Source organism: Lithobates pipiens, unplaced genomic scaffold (assembly GCF_037356315.1).
Source record: "Lithobates pipiens isolate NorthernLeopardFrog02 unplaced genomic scaffold, aLitPip1_a1.2 Scaffold_16, whole genome shotgun sequence".
Taxonomy (NCBI): Eukaryota; Metazoa; Chordata; class Amphibia; order Anura; family Ranidae; genus Lithobates; species Lithobates pipiens.
The window spans coordinates 363318163-363334542 of NW_027507748.1; the positions used below are offsets into that span (position 1 = coordinate 363318163).

Below are 16380 nucleotides of genomic sequence, written 5' to 3' on the forward strand. Positions count from 1 at the left end.
ATACAGTGGCTGCATCAACACAGCCACTGCTCCCAACTTGACATCCACGTGGGTCTATGTCCATGAACTCACAATGTTTAAATTTGGGGCCATCGCCTACCCCCTCACGGATGTTAGATCAGCCCTTGCGGCTGCTGCATTCCAGTTGACATGAATAGGTCTACCTGCACAGGGATGCACAGAACATCTGCGGGGGTAAATACAGCTCTCCATAAACATACTGTTTAGCACATTATCTTGTGGCATTGTGTGCAAATAAGGCTGCTTTGCAGGCGCTAAAGTGTTAAAAATAGCGCCTGCAAAGTGCCCTAAAACAGCCGCTCAATTCACTCCAATGTGAAAGCCCCGAGGGCTTACACACTAGAGCAGTGCACTTGCAGGACGGTCAAAAAAGTCCCGCAAGCCGCATCTTTGGAGCACTGAAGGAGCATTGTATTCATCGCTCCTAAAGCGCCACCTTCCCATTGAAAATAATGGGGCAGCGCTGCAAACCAGTCGGCAAAGCGACGCTTTGTGGGCAGTTTGGCCGCTAGTGGGGGTTAAAACCACCCTGCTAGCGGCCGAATAGCGCTGCTTTACCGCCAACGCCCGCCCGCCTCAGTGTTAAAGTAGCCTTAGGGTTTTTTTTTTTGTTGTTAAAATGGCTATTTGATAAACATTTGCGCAACTTTTGTGGGGCCTAAAAAAAAAAACGGAGCACCTTTTTTATTTTACTGGTCATGCACTTTTAGAAAATATATGATTGATGGGTATTTTAACAACTCTGAAAGCTGTAAGTTAAAAATTAAAAACAGATTTTTAGAGAAATATTTGTGTACGTTCGATTTTTACCATTTTCGTAAGAAGGTTTAAAATTGACAAATATTTATTAACTCAATACAGGTTCAAACTTTATATTTAGTAGGAATTTATTAAAATGTGCTGTGTTGGTATCTGCTAATAATGATTTTAGTGTATTTTTTGATAAACATTTGGTCAAATATCGCAGGGCCTTAAAGCGGAGTTCCACCCATTTAAAAGTCAGCAGCTAAAAAAAAGTGTAGCTGCTGACTTTTTTAATAATCAGAGACTCGCCTGTCCCACAGTCCAGCGATGCAGGTGCAGGAAGCCTCGCTGACATTCTAACTGTGGGCGCCCAGCTGTGGCTTCACAGCCGGGCATACGCTGTGCATGCGTGAGCTATGCCGTGAATGGCCGGATAATCTTCTGGGATCTGTGATGTGTCCCAGAAGATTGCAGGGAGGGAGGGGGGAGAGGGGAGAGGTGATCTTCCTTCCAGCGTGAGTGAAGGAAGTGGGAGCTTGGGTACCTGCTCTCCCCCACCCCACCCCAATTGACATGCTAAATGTGGCATGTCAGGGGTCACCTGCACTTACAGCGGAAGTTCCATTTTTGGGCGGAACTCTGCTTTAAATATCAGTACCACCTACTTTTTATTTTTCTGGTCATGTGCTTTTAGAAAATATATGGTTTGGATGGTCTTTTACAAACTGTGAAAGCTGTAAGGGAAAATTAAAACCTCCAGATTTTTAGATAAATTTTGGTTATTTACATTTTTTTTGTACATTTGATTTTCACCATTTTGCAAAAAGCCACAATTTTGAATGTACGAGTGTATTTACTCCAGTACAGGTTAAGCTTTTATATTTAGTATGAATTTAGCAGGAATTTTGTAAAATTTGCTGTTTGTATCTGCTAACAATGATTTTAATGAGGGGTTTTGTTTTTTTTGCAAAATTTTTGCAAACGTTTGCAAATCTCACGGGGCCTTAAAAATCAGTAGCGCCTTCTTTTTATTCTACTGGTCATGTGCTTTCAGAACATATATGGTTTACAAACTCTGAAAGCTGTAAGGGAAAAATTAAAGCAATGGAAATTGCAATAGAATATATTTTATCCAGGAAAGAAAGTGGGGTGGGAACCCTCATTTTTGCACTATATATATTGTGTATACAGTAGTGTCCACGACCGAGAATAAAAGATTTTATGTATATCAAGTCCCAATACCATGCCCTTGAATGTTCTTCTAATGCATCAGGTAAATCACTTTGCAGGTGTTATCCGAGGCTTGCCTATTAGGGATAAACCTGTAGTAGGTAATATTTCAGATAATATCTTAAAAGTGATGTTGAGTAATGAGATTAGCCTATAATTATGGGGATCAAGGGGATCCTTATTTGCTTACAACAATATAAGCTAGTAAAGAAGAGCTTAAAGCGGGGTTCCACCCTAAAGTGGAACCTCCGCTGATCGGATCCCTCCCCCCCCTCCGTTGTCACAATTGGCACCTTTCAGGGGGGAAGGGGGTGGAGATACCTGTCAAAGACACAGGTATTTACACCCACTTCCGGGCATAGACTCCCGTGGGAGTCTACGCCATTTCCTGTCCTGCCGCGCTGTCTGCTGGGACACACACGGGTCCCAGTGACAGCGCAGAGAATTCCTATTGCGCTGCGTGACTCGCGCATGCGCAGTAAGGAACCGGGAAGTGAAGCCGATTCGCTTCACTTCCTGATTCCCTCACCTAGAATGGTGGCGGCGGCAGCAGCCGAGGGCCGAGCGATCGATCGGCCTCGGCTGCCGGCATCGCTGGAACCCGGGACAGGTGAGTGTCCATTTATTAAAAGTCAGCAGCTGTAGTATTTATAGCTGCTGGCTTTTAATATTTTTTTTTTTTTTTTGGTGGAATCCCTCTTTAAATAAGTATTGGTACTTAGTTGATTAAGTAGATTGTAAGATGTGGTGCAAGAATTTATCATCCTTTATCTCAGAGGTGTCCTTTTGTGACTTTCCCTTTTTTTTGACCAGCCCTAAAATAATATTATACAGGATTTATATAGCACCAACAGTTTTAGCAGTGCTTTCAAATATTATTATTTTTTGTGCAGGTACAGAAAGGGTTCAGAAATACAAAAAGGGCTTTAATATGTTAGCAGGTTTAAATACATATGTATGGTTATATTGTAATTGTGTTTTTAGTTAGGAAGAAATTACTGTATTTTTTTTTTTATATTTCCCTTAGCTACACAATTGCCAATCATCTGATTACTAGATTATTGCAGGAATATAATTTTATATTGAGTAGCAGACTGGTAAAGTGTATACATCTCTGGAAATGGGTCAACTATACTTGCTCATTATGTGCAAGCAGTGATCGTATTTACAGTGACCTGTTGCTGGAGTGGGAAATCCTGAAGATATTTATTTTGTAAAGCACTCTATAGCATAAGTTTGTAGCTGAACCTTGGCTGCCATTGGTGGCCTGCAGAGCCAGCACATGTACCCTCTCCACCCCTATATTCACCTTCCGCTCCATTATAGTATGGTATTGCATCTTTAAGTGGTTTGTTTGAATTGGATCTTATGTTAGAATTTGTATAATGCCTGCAATATTTACCAAATGGGTGTCAGGTTTTGTTTTAAAAACAAAGGTAGCTAAAATACCATATTACTAAAATATTTTCTCTTTATTAAAAAGTGGTTCCAAAGCCAAAATATTTTTTTACCTTTAAAGTGGTATTAAACTCTCTGTTCTATCACTTGTACCTACAGGTAAGCCTATAATAAAGCTTACCTGTAGGTACTGTGAATATCTCTTAAACTTGCACTGTTTAGGGGATATTCAGAGTGTGTGCACCATTGCGTGCACTCTGAAAGTTTGGCATACAGTGTCGGACCTTCAGAGCCCGTTCCGTAAACGGCGGCTCCCGCACACATGACGTCATCGCAATCCTGGCCACTTGTATAGCTGGAAGGTAGACTGGGGGAAGATGGAACCCCTCTTAGCGGTGACAGTGTGCCAATAGAGGGCTTTATTTTAAGGCAAGTATCTCAAAATGTGCTAGTATGCAATGCAGGGAATTTTTTTTTTTCGTTCTCGTAACATTGCACAGAGCATGTGAGTATTGCATGTTTACCTTTGGTAATCCTTTTCAATTCTCACAGAGCAAGTTATTTTTCACAGCATTTTTCTGTTTTTACGTTTTTAGTAATTTATTTTACTTTGGCAGATGATAATGAACCATACATGAAGATCAGCTGCAGTGAGTCCAAGATTACCAGTGCTGTCTGGGGGCCGTTGGGTGAGAACGTCATCGCTGGCCATGAAAATGGGGAATTGAATCTGTACAGTGCAAAGGTGAGCCAAATGTATTTATTGTTGAACACAAATCAGTTTGTATATCATTTTCTGGGATGAATTTTTATGTGCTTGTTCTGGCATTACTTATTGTAAAATAGCCCATAAAGCTCTGCTTAGTATACATATTACTATCATGTACTGTATATTTGGTGTCTATATATATATATATATATATATATATATATATATATATATATATATATATATATATATATATTAGTAGATAACTTGTAAAAAACTTTCCTGTTTACTTAAATTTTTAATTGTCCTTTAAAGTTCCGTCCACTGTGTCTGAAGTCTGTACAATGTCAGATGGTGAACAAAAAATCCACCACAGTATGATGTTTCTGTACAAATGGGCTAATATTGATCATATTGGAGAGAAAAATAGATTTATTTTAAAGTGGTTTTAATATATTTGTTTTGCAGTCTGGTGAGATAGTCAGCAATGTCAAAGAGCACACAAAGCAGATCAATGATATTCAGGTTTCCAGGGATATGACCATGTTTGTCACAGCATCCAAGGATTGTAGCGCAAAGGTAAGCATATGCTTTTTCTTTGGTTATTTTTGTTGTTATAGTGCTATGACTTTATCTTGGATTTTTTCCATGTTGCTTTATTTTTTATTTTTTTATATAATCTTTTATTTTAAATTTTTAAAGCCATACAAAATAATGGAAAGAAAAAGAGATAAGGAAAGGCAGAATTCGCCTCAAGAACAAACACCGATATAAGTAGTGCACTAAGTCAGTACACCATAACCATTATGAGCCTAAACCTGTGATTTTTTTGATCTAAGTGGACATTCCCCTCAAACTTTGGGGGAAGGGGAAAGGGCTTGCATAATAAATCACTGGGAAAAAAAATCTGTATCCTAAGAGCTCAAAAAATTAAGTAGGAGCATATAAAACATGAAAAGTATACAAGTACTACTAAGGACCCTATGAATCTGCAGACACAAACACACCTGGTTCATTGGCTGATGGGGTAGGACTAAACTAGGAACACCAGTTTTAGATCTATATCTGATTCTGAACCTGATTCAGGTTCCAGCCAGCTTGGACAAGTTGCCCGAATGCAGGATCTGCCAAGGTTCACAAAGAAATATCTAGACTAGAGGAAACTGGGGCCTGTCCAGAGGTATGACTGACATGAGGCCCAGATTGAGTCGAAGCGCTCACGATTTTCCTTGCAAGTGGCCACCAATTCCTCTGCTTCCATTATCTCTGTAACCTTCCCAAGCCAGTCCTGCTCGGTCAGAGCTTGCGGGCTCTTCCAATGAAGTGGTATAAGGTGCTTTGCAGCATTGAGAAGGTAAGGGAGAGCGCTGCATTTATAGTAAGAGAGGGGGGAACAGGTACGTCAATACCAAGACTTTCTGATATGCATATGCGGACAGCAGACCAAAAGAACTTCTTTTGGGTGTCCTGCGATTCTGTGTGCATGTTTTTTAACCACAATTTTACTGGGATTCGTTGGGTGACAATCGTGGCAAAATTTGGTGCTATTCAAAATAGCAGGGATCGCAAGGGCTGCGATTTGCGGCGTTTCTGAATCACAGGCAGAATCGCTGCTGTTTCACCCACAAAACGGACCGCCAAGGTGTGAATGGTGCCTTACCAATTCACAGCCTGGTGAGAAGAACATCATCAAAGAATTCACAGGATGCTGAACCTTGAAACCATGGGCTTCAACAGCAGAAGACCATGTTGGGTTCTACATCTGTCATCCATGAACAGAAAGCGGAGGCTTCATAGGGCACAGGTTCACCATAAATAGACTGTTGAATTTTGATTTCTGCTGCGGCACATAGATGATAGGCCAGTCACTGTATATAATAGTACACCTTTGAAATTTGGTGGAACAGGAGATTTGCAACATGAATGCGTGTTGAACGCCAAGGGAGGCTCTACCTAGTATTAGTATTGCCAATAAAGTGCTCATTAAGTGTATATAGTTAATGAATTTTGCACCTGAACCAATTTTTAGTTCAACTGACTTTTGAATGCCCTTTATCTACAGACAAGAATAAACAATGCTGTATACATAGGTACACAAATATTTCTAATGCTAATGTTTAAAATTTTTGTTCTCTTTACAGCTGTTTGACAGCACAACATTGGAGCACCAAAAGAGCTTTCGCACTGAGAGACCAGTGAACTCTGCAGCAGTGTCTCCAATATATGACCATGTAAGGAATTTTTTTATTTTTTATTTATTTATTTTTTTACCGTATTTATCAGCCAAGTGTCAGTCATTTGCAGCCTTGCATTGCAGCCTTGTCAGTCATTTGCAGCCTTGCATTGCAGCCTTGTCAGTCATTTGCAGCCTTGCATTGCAGCCTTGTCAGTCATTTGCAGCCTTGCATTGCAGCCTTGTCAGTCATTTGCAGCCTTGCATTGTAGCCTTGTCAGTCATTTGCAGCCTTGCATTTGCAGCCTTGCATGTCGAATGCAGCCTTGTCGGTGTCTTTGCCATTTTAAAAATGGCGCCGCCGTGATAGAGCTGATGTTCTGTGTATCTTGGCGGCGCTCGTTCTCTGCTATTTTCGACTCTTCTCTCTTATTTTCGGCCGTTCTCGGCAGCTTTCGGCTTTCTGAAAGCCGCAGAATGTGGCCAAATATACAAGAGAACGGCCGCAAATACCTGAAAGCCGCCGGGAGTGGCAGAGAAGGTTAGGAATGGCGGGGGAACGGCGTATAACACGCACCCCCGATTTCCCCCTGATTTTAAGGGTAAAACAGTGCGTATTATACGCCGATAAATACGGTATTTGTCTACATTCTTATTCTGAGAAGTACAAGGGTCTACCATTAATTTATGTTTCCAGTGTGGGTTATCCTCATTTTCCAACTACATTTCCAAAATCTAAAACATCTGCATTTTTATGTAGTTGTGGAATGAAGAACTTTGTTTTACGTGAAATGTATTTAGTATTATGCTCTCCCTATTGCTGTTTAGTTACCCGTACTTAAAGTGATTGTAAGGGTTCTTTCTCTTCTCTCTCTTTTTTGTTTATAAAAAAATAAAAAACATATACGTTACCTGCTCCTGTGCAATTATTTTGCACAGAGCAGCCCCGATTCTTCTCTTCTGGGGTCCCCTGGTCGCACTCTTAGTTCTTCCTGCCTTCCAAGTGCCCCATAGCAAGCCACTTGCTAGGGGGGCACTCGTGGGGGCTTGATGCCGAGCCACACTATTTGCATCTATTGATGGTTTGGCTCAGCCCCACCCCTCATTACTGCATTTGATTGACAGCAGCAGGAGCCAATGGCCCCTGTGAGAGGGCACATTGCTGTATCGAGATCGTGCTCGGGTAAGTAGGGGGGCCGCATAAAGGGCATTCTCTGCAAACCTTTAGCAATTACAATCCCCTCCCCTCCCAATGTTCAACAACTAAACTTGCTACATGCGCCAGAGAGGGACATTGTTTACATGGGAACAGGCCAGAAAGCAAAATTACAGTATGTAAGGATAAGCATTTCAACTATATTTGATCACCTTGTGTCAGCATACTTAGGGCAATTTAGTAGTAATGTTAACAGAACCTGAATCACCTTTACAATCCATCCCAAGGTAATCTTTTGCAAAAGGTGAAGCTTCTCCTTTTGGTCAGAGGACCAAAAAGGCTATCCCAGTGTTTCTCAACATTTTTCCTGTCAAGTCCCCCTTTAAAATTATGGTCAATATCAAGGTACCCCACTCTAAAATGTAAAAACTAAACCAATCGTTTTACGTACTGCAGCAGAATCCTTATGCGTTAGACACCCAACATTGAAGGTGATTTGTTCTTTCAAAGAAAATGCACTTTTGCACATGGGTACTGACTAGTGTTCCAGGGTTTCTTGTTCCTCGTTTTCTGTCCCCCATAAAGCTAACGTGACCCCAGTGCTGACAGAGAGGCAGGGATCAAACAAGGATGCTTTACAGGTGCCTGATGACCTCTTTATTAATCAGTGACATCAACGGATGTTAGGACATTGGTGGCTGGCTGGACTTTTGGGGGGGGGGGTCACAGGTTCCAGAACACTGCGGGAGCATACACAATACACAGTGGGCAGCTGGCTGTGAGGCAGCAAGCTGTCACAGCCAGGTGCCTGCAGTTAAAGTGTGGAGGACTGAAGACCTGTGCAGAAAACGACCTAGGTGAGCACAACACTGGATCCTGGGACAGATGAGTGTCTGTTTATTAAAAGTCAACAGCTACAGTTTTTGTAGCTGCTGACTTTTAATTTTTATAAAGCCCAGCGTGTTTTGATCAATGCTGACAAGGTGGACACCTGGACCTTTAGGGTATCGTGACGCTTGCCAAGGCCCAAGTAAATTGCGGGGCATGCTAAAAGGATTTTTTTCAGTTCCAATCCTGTTCCATTGCCATCTTTATAAACTTGGCAAAACTCTATGGGGTGCATCCTTTGGTACCCTTTCAGTGGTGAAGAGAGATCTTTGATGCTGAAACCCAATCTCTTCAAGCATCATTCCATTAACTTTAGACTGCTTACATTCAGATATAGAAGGTTTTCAGAACAGAAGATCTCTACTGCACAGTGATGGTATTGGGAGGACATTTTCCAAATAGAGGAAATTGGTGTGGCAGTGATAAGGGACACTGACTGGTGTGGCAGTGATTAGGGACTATATGACTGATGTGATCTGGGATGCTGTAACTGGTGTGGCGGTGAACGGAGACAATATGACTAGTGTAGTGATCAGGGACATTGATGAAAATATGTATATAAAAAAAAAGTGTAATTTTATTTTTATATATACAGCGTATGATGTGTGTGTATATAAGAAAGTTGTGACCAATCACAGAGCTTGCACAGTAAACAATGACAGCTATGTTTATTACTGTACTGTATGGCCACAGCAATCGCATGGTACCAGGGCTGCTCACAGCTGCCCAGTACAATGATCCGTCATCTGCTCCTGCCAATGCAGAAGGATGTATGGGTATGTCAACCTGCATTGGTGCTGCTCCTGTCCGGCTCTTTATTTACTGTCTGGATGGGAATCGGTTAAAGGAAATATGTATTGGGTTACAATAAACATCCATACTCTCCTTAATGCTGGAGCTGTCCCCCGTCAGCTCGAAGACTGAGAACTAAGCAATCATATGACTGCCGATTGACTGGCTCTCAGACTGCTCTGAACAGAGAGCTGTAACTGTCAGTCGTTGTTCTCCTCTCTGCCCCTTCAGCGCTCACTGGGCTGGAGAGGCGGCGGGTGCAGCTGGCCTCAGCACTGAGAGCCAGCTGCCAGTCAGGCAGCTGGATGGATCCTGACAATATGATCTTGATCTATCCAGAGCCTGGAGCGGCTCTGTAACATCAACTAACAGCGGGTTTTTAGCTGATTCTAGGTCACAGGGGAGCACAAGTAAATGCACTTCTGTGACCCACAAGCAGTTTGACCAAAAAACCTTTTTCCATGCTTCTCTTTTAATGAACCGAGCTTGTGTTAATGGTTGGAGGATTGCATAAATAATCATGTATTACATACGTTATCTCACAAGTGAGTACAGCCCTCACATTTTTATAAATATTTTATTACATCTTTTTCATGTGACAACACTGAAGAAATGACACTTTGCTACAATGTAAAGTAGTGAGTGTACAGTTTATATAAAATAAATAAATTTGCTGCCCCCTCAAAATAACTCAACACACAGCCATTAATGTCTTAACCGCTGACAAGAGAAGTGAGTACACCTCTAAGTGAATATGTCCAAATTTTACCCAATTAGCCATTTTCCCTCCCCGTTGTCATGAGACTCGTTAGTGTTACAAGGTCTCACGTGTGAATGGGGAGCAGATGTGTTAAATTTGGTGTTATTGCTCTCACTCTTTCATACTGGTCACTGGAAGTTCAACATTGCCCCTCATGGCAAAAAACTCTCTGAAACTGAGCTGCAGCATGGTGACCAAGACCATACAGCGGTTTAACAGGACAGGTGTTTAACAGGACAGGTTCACTCAGAACAGGCGATATGCGAACTGATCTGGGGGTGTCATTAAGGTTTCACTGACACTCCCAGCAGTTCGCATAGGGCAGTGTGAACTGCCGGCGGGAGGCATGCGATGTGGGAACCCGCCGCGGATTCGCGGCGTTCCCGCATCGCTTCAGTGTGAACCCAGCCTAATAGATATGTTGTCTACTAGTAAACATTTAGGCTGGGTTCACACTGAAGCGATGCGGGAATGCCGCGAATCCGCGGCGGGTTCCCGCATCGCATGCCTCCCGCCGGCAGTTCACACTGCCCTATGCGAACTGCTGGGAGTGTCAGTGAAACCTTAATGACACCCCCAGATCAGTTTGCATATCGCAGTGCGATCTGCAAACTCGGACAGGAATCGGATCGCATGGTGTGAACACCCATGCGATCCGATTCTGCTGCGGACCAAAAAAAGGGTCCTGTGCGAGTTTGTGGCGGGTGCGATGCGAATTCAGCCATACTATCTGTATGGCTAAACTCGCATCGCACAGAGATCGGATGTGATTTTCACTGCAGTGCGGTGCGAATCACATCCGGTTCTCCTAGCCGCAGCAGTGTGAACCCAGCCTTACAATCAGAGCACAATGTCCTGCATCATTGACTGATCTTTTGCTTGTGTTGGGATGTTGGTGATAATCTCCAACTCAGCCTTCATTATGCATTTGTCTCCTTGCTAATAGCATGGTTGGACAAAAGTGCTAGTAGAGGGGCATACTGCTCCGACCATGCTGCTCAGCAACCACAGGTGGGACCCTGGGGTATTTGATACAGATTTTTAAGATGAAATGATACTACTTTTGTATTAACAATTGATCTTTATTTCATTTTGTTTATCCCCTTTTATTAAGTGTTGAATTTAATAAAGTTTAAAATACATTTTTGAGTCTTCAATCTAGTTATCTTTGCAGGTTGTTCTGGGAGGAGGACAGGAAGCCATGGATGTGACAACAACCTCAACCAGGATTGGTAAATTTGAAGCTAGGTAAGCAGAGTTTTTGAAGGAGAAGATAGATAATTTTGCTTAAAGTGGAGGCTAATAGTTTTTTTTTTTTTTTTTACAGGTTTTTCCATGTTGCTGTTGAGGAGGAATTTGGGAGAGTGAAGGGCCATTTTGGACCTATCAACAGTTTAGCTTTCCACCCAGATGGTAAAAGGTAAGCATAAAAAAATAAAAAAAATCTAAAGGGTAAGGTCATCTGCAGGTGTCGGCAATTTGGGAAGGGTGTTCATGAGACCTTTTGTCTGGGATAGGGAAAGTTGGTATTATCATTTTGGAGATGCTGTATGGGTGTAACATGGAGAATCGGTCCATTAGACCAGGGGTGGGCAATTCATTTTCTCAAGGGGCCACATGAGAAGCTGGAACTATTGTGGAGGGCAGAACCTAATTCTGCTCATTATTAAATTTGGACCTAGGAAGGTCTGCAAGTACATAAACATAGAAAACAAACACCTGGCAATAATAGGTAGGAAATAGGTTATACAATAGGTCTCTTAGATGGGCAAACAGAAGTGGTAAAAATGGGTGGCTGAGTCACGGGTTTGCCTTCACCTTGGCCATCCATTTGAACTGACGGGCTCAGAGGGGCATGCTGACGGTGGGAGAATGGAGGGTCGGATAGGGACAGCCAAAGAGACAAATGACCCTGGGGCTGCCAAGGTCTGCAATAGGTGGTCTATGGGCGCAGATCTATTTTGTGAGAAGGCGCTGACTGCCTGCCATGTCTCCAAGCTGTACCCTCATGTACAGGTGCACATATGTACTGCTGCTGTATGCAGGAGATGTGGTAGCACACTGGTGTCAGTGAGTGACATAAATCCATTGCTAATAGTGGAAGTGCTGTTTATGGGAGGATCAGATGCTGTGGTGGGTTTACCCAATTTTTTATGTATATAGGTACAGCACCATAGGTGGTGGGTTATGTTGTTATAAGCGCTTTTGTTCTTAAGTGCTGAGTTTTGTGTAAGGTTGTGGGTGTGCTTAATCCACGATATAGAAGGAAAGGAAGAACTACTACTGTAAAAGTTAAGGGTAGAGCAGAATAGAAGCACATACATGCACAGATGAATCTGCTTCAAACTTGCAGGCCGTACAGTAAAACTTGTAATGCCTTCTATAGACTATACATTTTATGCCTACCTGACATAATTTGGCTTTTGTAATGATCTGTACAATTTGGTAAAATAGAGTTCAGGCGCTAATAACGCGCCAATATACTAATGGAGTTTCATTAGGAGTCATTATGTAATTTGGATTCAACATAATATGAACAGGCCCACACTGCTCACATACATAAGTTGATAGGGTATATTTTACAAAGTACATCAATAAAGCATTAACAAACTACCTTAACGTGTTGTGCATGCTGGATACCCACTCAAAAGGCCAAGCCTTATTAATAAGCATGTAACATGCGAAATGCATTAAGGTGATTTATTGATTTTTATGTGCCATACCTTCTGCTCGTGAAATAAACCTATTGATTTATGCATGTTTTTTGAAGTGGGACCAAGCAAGGTCCAAGAACCACGATGCACATTGCAGCGTGAGGTTTTGGAGCTGGTTCTCCTTGCAGCAGATATTTACGCTACATGTAATTTGGTTGGCCAGCCAGAAACCAGGTTTATTATAGGTTTTGGAGAGATCTGACTGGCCTCCCGTCACACTTGTGCGACTTCAGAATTGTGCGATTTTCATTGCAACTTGATACTACTTTGGATGAGTGCGACTTTTGCTTTGACCAATGTGATTGTTTGTGCTCTACAAAGTGGCACACAACTCGTATGCATATGCAGGTTCGATTTTCATGTGACTTTTTAGGGTTTACACTGAAGTCTATGGCCATCAAGTCAGACCAGAGCAGTGCAGGAACTACTTTAAAGTCGCTCAGATGTGAACAGTACTCATTAGGAAACGTGGGGTGTGACTTTGGGGTCCAAAGTCGCACAAGTGTGCATGGGGCCTTAAGCAATACAGTTCATATTCTTGTAGGAAGTTCAACTTTCACTGAACAGGTAGGGGGACAGACTGCTGAAGGTCTATTCTGAAGTGGCCAGTGGATTGGCATCTGCCTACCCGATACTAATATGAATTGATGCACAGCTACTACTCCAACATTTTATTTTTATGTTATCTTTTTATCTGTTACAGGAAAAATTTCATTACAACAAAATATTTTAAACAGCAGACTAATATGTAAATGTCTGTCTTTTTCACAGTTACAGCAGCGGTGGAGAGGATGGATATGTTAGAATACATTACTTCGATCAAAATTATTTTGACTTTGAGTTTGAATCTTGAGAAGATGTAAAAGTGAAAGCAGTTCAATGAAAAAGTGATCGTATCATGTTTTCGACAGGTTAAAAAAAAAAATAATTTCTTTAAAAGTTGGTCTTCCTTAAAGTGTATATCCACTTTTATAGTGAATTTTGAGAAAATGCCACTATATGTTTGTGTTGCCGATCACACAGTATACCTAAAAAAAAAAAAAAAAAAAAAAAATTGAAAAAATATTTCCTACCTTTTTTTTAGATGTTTCTCAAGAGAAACCCTTAGTGTCAGCCACAAGACTTTCACTGAACCATGTCGGAGTAAGTCTGTCCCAAGGATTGGTTGAACTTCCTCCCTAACATAATGCTTAGCCTAGCTTCTAAACCTTTTAGCCTTTTTTTTTTTAGGACAGAAAGTGTTCAAATCTAGTTAACAGATAATGAAGTTCTGCCTGTGCATTATAGACATGATTAATTATGGCATATATGGCTGTTCAGTCCCCTCATAAAGAGTACTAGTAGGATTTTTCAGGCTGGAGTTTCTGAAAAGGAACATCTAAAAAACTGCATTTAAAAAAAAAAAAAAAAAGAGGGCACTCCAGTCTCCCCCAAAAAATTAAGTCAGCAGCTGCAAATACTGTATCTGCTGATTTTTAATATGAGGACACTCACCTGTCCAGGGATCCCGCCCTGTCCTCACCTGAGCCAATTCTTCAAACGGCTTTGAGTCCAGTTGCTGGCATCTTAACCTTGCGACTTCATGGCCGGCTTCCCACTGTGCATGCGTGAGGTGCACTGTACATTGTGAATGGTCCCGCAGTCGTCTTGTACCTGTGATGTGTCCCAGAAGGCGGTGGCTGAACTTTTGCTGCAATCTAATGGTAGCCATTACCTGTCGAAACCAGGTACCCGCTCACAACCCCCACCCCAAAAACTGCCAATTGTTAAAGAGGAAAGGGGGAGGATGCAAACAAGTGGAACTTACCCTTTTGGTTGAAGTTCTGCTTTAGGTATTTTGCTATGTGAATGAGAACAAATATAATGTAGGTTATATCAATTTGGCTGCAAAAAGTGAAAATACACTTTATAGGATAACTGCTCTAGCAGTGCAGAACCTCTCTCACTTTTTTTTTTTTTTTCCTATTCCCTGGAGAAAGCATGAAAAACAGTATCCTGAAAAAGCTCTAATTGGCTCATCTTCATTAGTACCCTCCATTGTCAGATTGGAGTGGCCTCCTCCCCACCAGGTTAAGTTCAAGACAAATACCCCTCCCTATTTGTTTTTGTGCAGACTTCAGGAGTAAGGGCAAATAAAGGATTTGCCCCGAAAGTGCAGTTTTTCTCGAAGGTATCTATTTATGATCACAAATGAATAGTGTGTGCATTTTGAGTGAAAACATTGATAAATAGACCCTAAAGTGTTTTCATGCAATACATTTCTGTATCATTCCTTGCTGTATCAGCGTTTTTTCATGATTTCTCAATATATGGATTGTATACCTAGCTACCAGAAAGATTTCTTATGTTATCTTTTCCTGTACAATGACCATTCATACAGGGTATCCTAAATGGGTTATTCCAATAAAATCTGTATTTTACTGTGTCCTAAATAAAATGTACAATTTGGGTTGAGAACCAGAAGGCAATTGCCTTTCATGATGTAATGGGATTCTTGATCAGTTCAAGCATGACTTCTAATGCACCATGACTATTTATCTTAAAACTTGGTGAAATAAAATATTTACACATAACAACCAAGTGACATCAGAAGAAAAACGCATATGTAAAATACACAGGACAAATGGTATAGCATGGATTAATTAAAACAAATATTGACTTGGTCATGTGCCTTTTATTTAACATACAAAAATACTGAACAGTAGCTCAAGGTTTCTACATGCTCTATATAAAGCTGATTGAATAAAAATTCTTGGGGAAAATAAGATCCTAAGAAAGTTCATTTGTTTTGTTTTTTTCTAATTATTAGTGGGTCAAATCGACATCTGCTTTCGACAACAGTTCTGAGAAAATTCGAAGGAGCAGGATGAAAAAAAAAATTCTTGAAGGAATTCAATTTTTTTTTTCAAATATACATTTTATTTATTTTATAAATGCCCATCATGGGCTTAGAAATACAATACATATACATATTAGAAACAACTGGGGAGGGAAGGAACGTTTTGACTTCATCATATGGAGGGAAGGAGAGGCAGCGTTCACATACATTTCAAATTGATTATCGATATATACGTCAAGTGGCAATTACTTCCTAGCTAATCGTTGAGAGGCCGAAGCCTTCCTGAACAGAAAATCCTCCAATAGGAGGTGGTAAATGAAGAAAAGCCTCAGTTATCCTCTACCTCCTGCCTTCATCCCTCGATCACCCCCCATCCCACCCAGGCAAAACCTCATTGCCTGAGGCTGGGGGGGGGGGGTGGGCAGGAGGCAAGGGAACTCATACGGGTTAAGAAGGAGGGGTGGACTGGGTGTGGGGACACGGATGGAAGGGGATTGAAGGGTTCTGGTTGATTCAGGATGGCCCTGGCTTCTGCGTGCACTGGAAAATTGGCCTCATCAAGAGGTTCTAAGGGTGATACCCTCCAAAGAGAAAATTAAGTGGCGCCAAAGTGCCCATGTCTTTTCATATTTTCCCTGTTGTCTCGCAGTGAGCACCAGGTCTTCCATTTTACTAATGTCCTCTACTCTCCGGATCCAGGTCGCCACCGATGGTGGGGTTTGGCTTTTCCATTGAAGTGGGATACAGGATCTAGCGGCATTTAAGTGGCGTATAACCGACTTTTTGTATCTTTTAGTGAACATTGTGTTTACATGCAAGAGGAAGAAGGCTGGGTCATCCGGGATATTATATTCCGTAAACTTCTGGATAGTTGTCCTAACTGTAGACCAAAAAATTGAATCGTTTTGAACAGGACCAAAATATATTCAACATCGTGCCCCTTTCCGCCCGACATC

The 16380-nt window shown here is 41.6% G+C and overlaps 1 protein-coding gene across 1 annotated transcript in view; it reads left to right on the forward strand.

The window, feature by feature from the left end:
• EIF3I (eukaryotic translation initiation factor 3 subunit I) overlaps positions 1-15249 on the forward strand; it is a 44026-nt gene extending 28777 nt beyond the window's left edge. The window contains exons 6-11 of the mRNA XM_077481994.1: positions 4011-4138; positions 4571-4681; positions 6244-6333; positions 11046-11119; positions 11199-11291; positions 13357-15249. Of these exons, the coding sequence (XP_077338120.1) occupies positions 4011-4138; positions 4571-4681; positions 6244-6333; positions 11046-11119; positions 11199-11291; positions 13357-13438 (578 nt within the window). The 3' untranslated portion in view covers positions 13439-15249. The remainder of the gene's footprint in view (positions 1-4010; positions 4139-4570; positions 4682-6243; positions 6334-11045; positions 11120-11198; positions 11292-13356) is intronic.
• The last annotated feature ends 1131 nt before the right edge of the window (positions 15250-16380 follow it).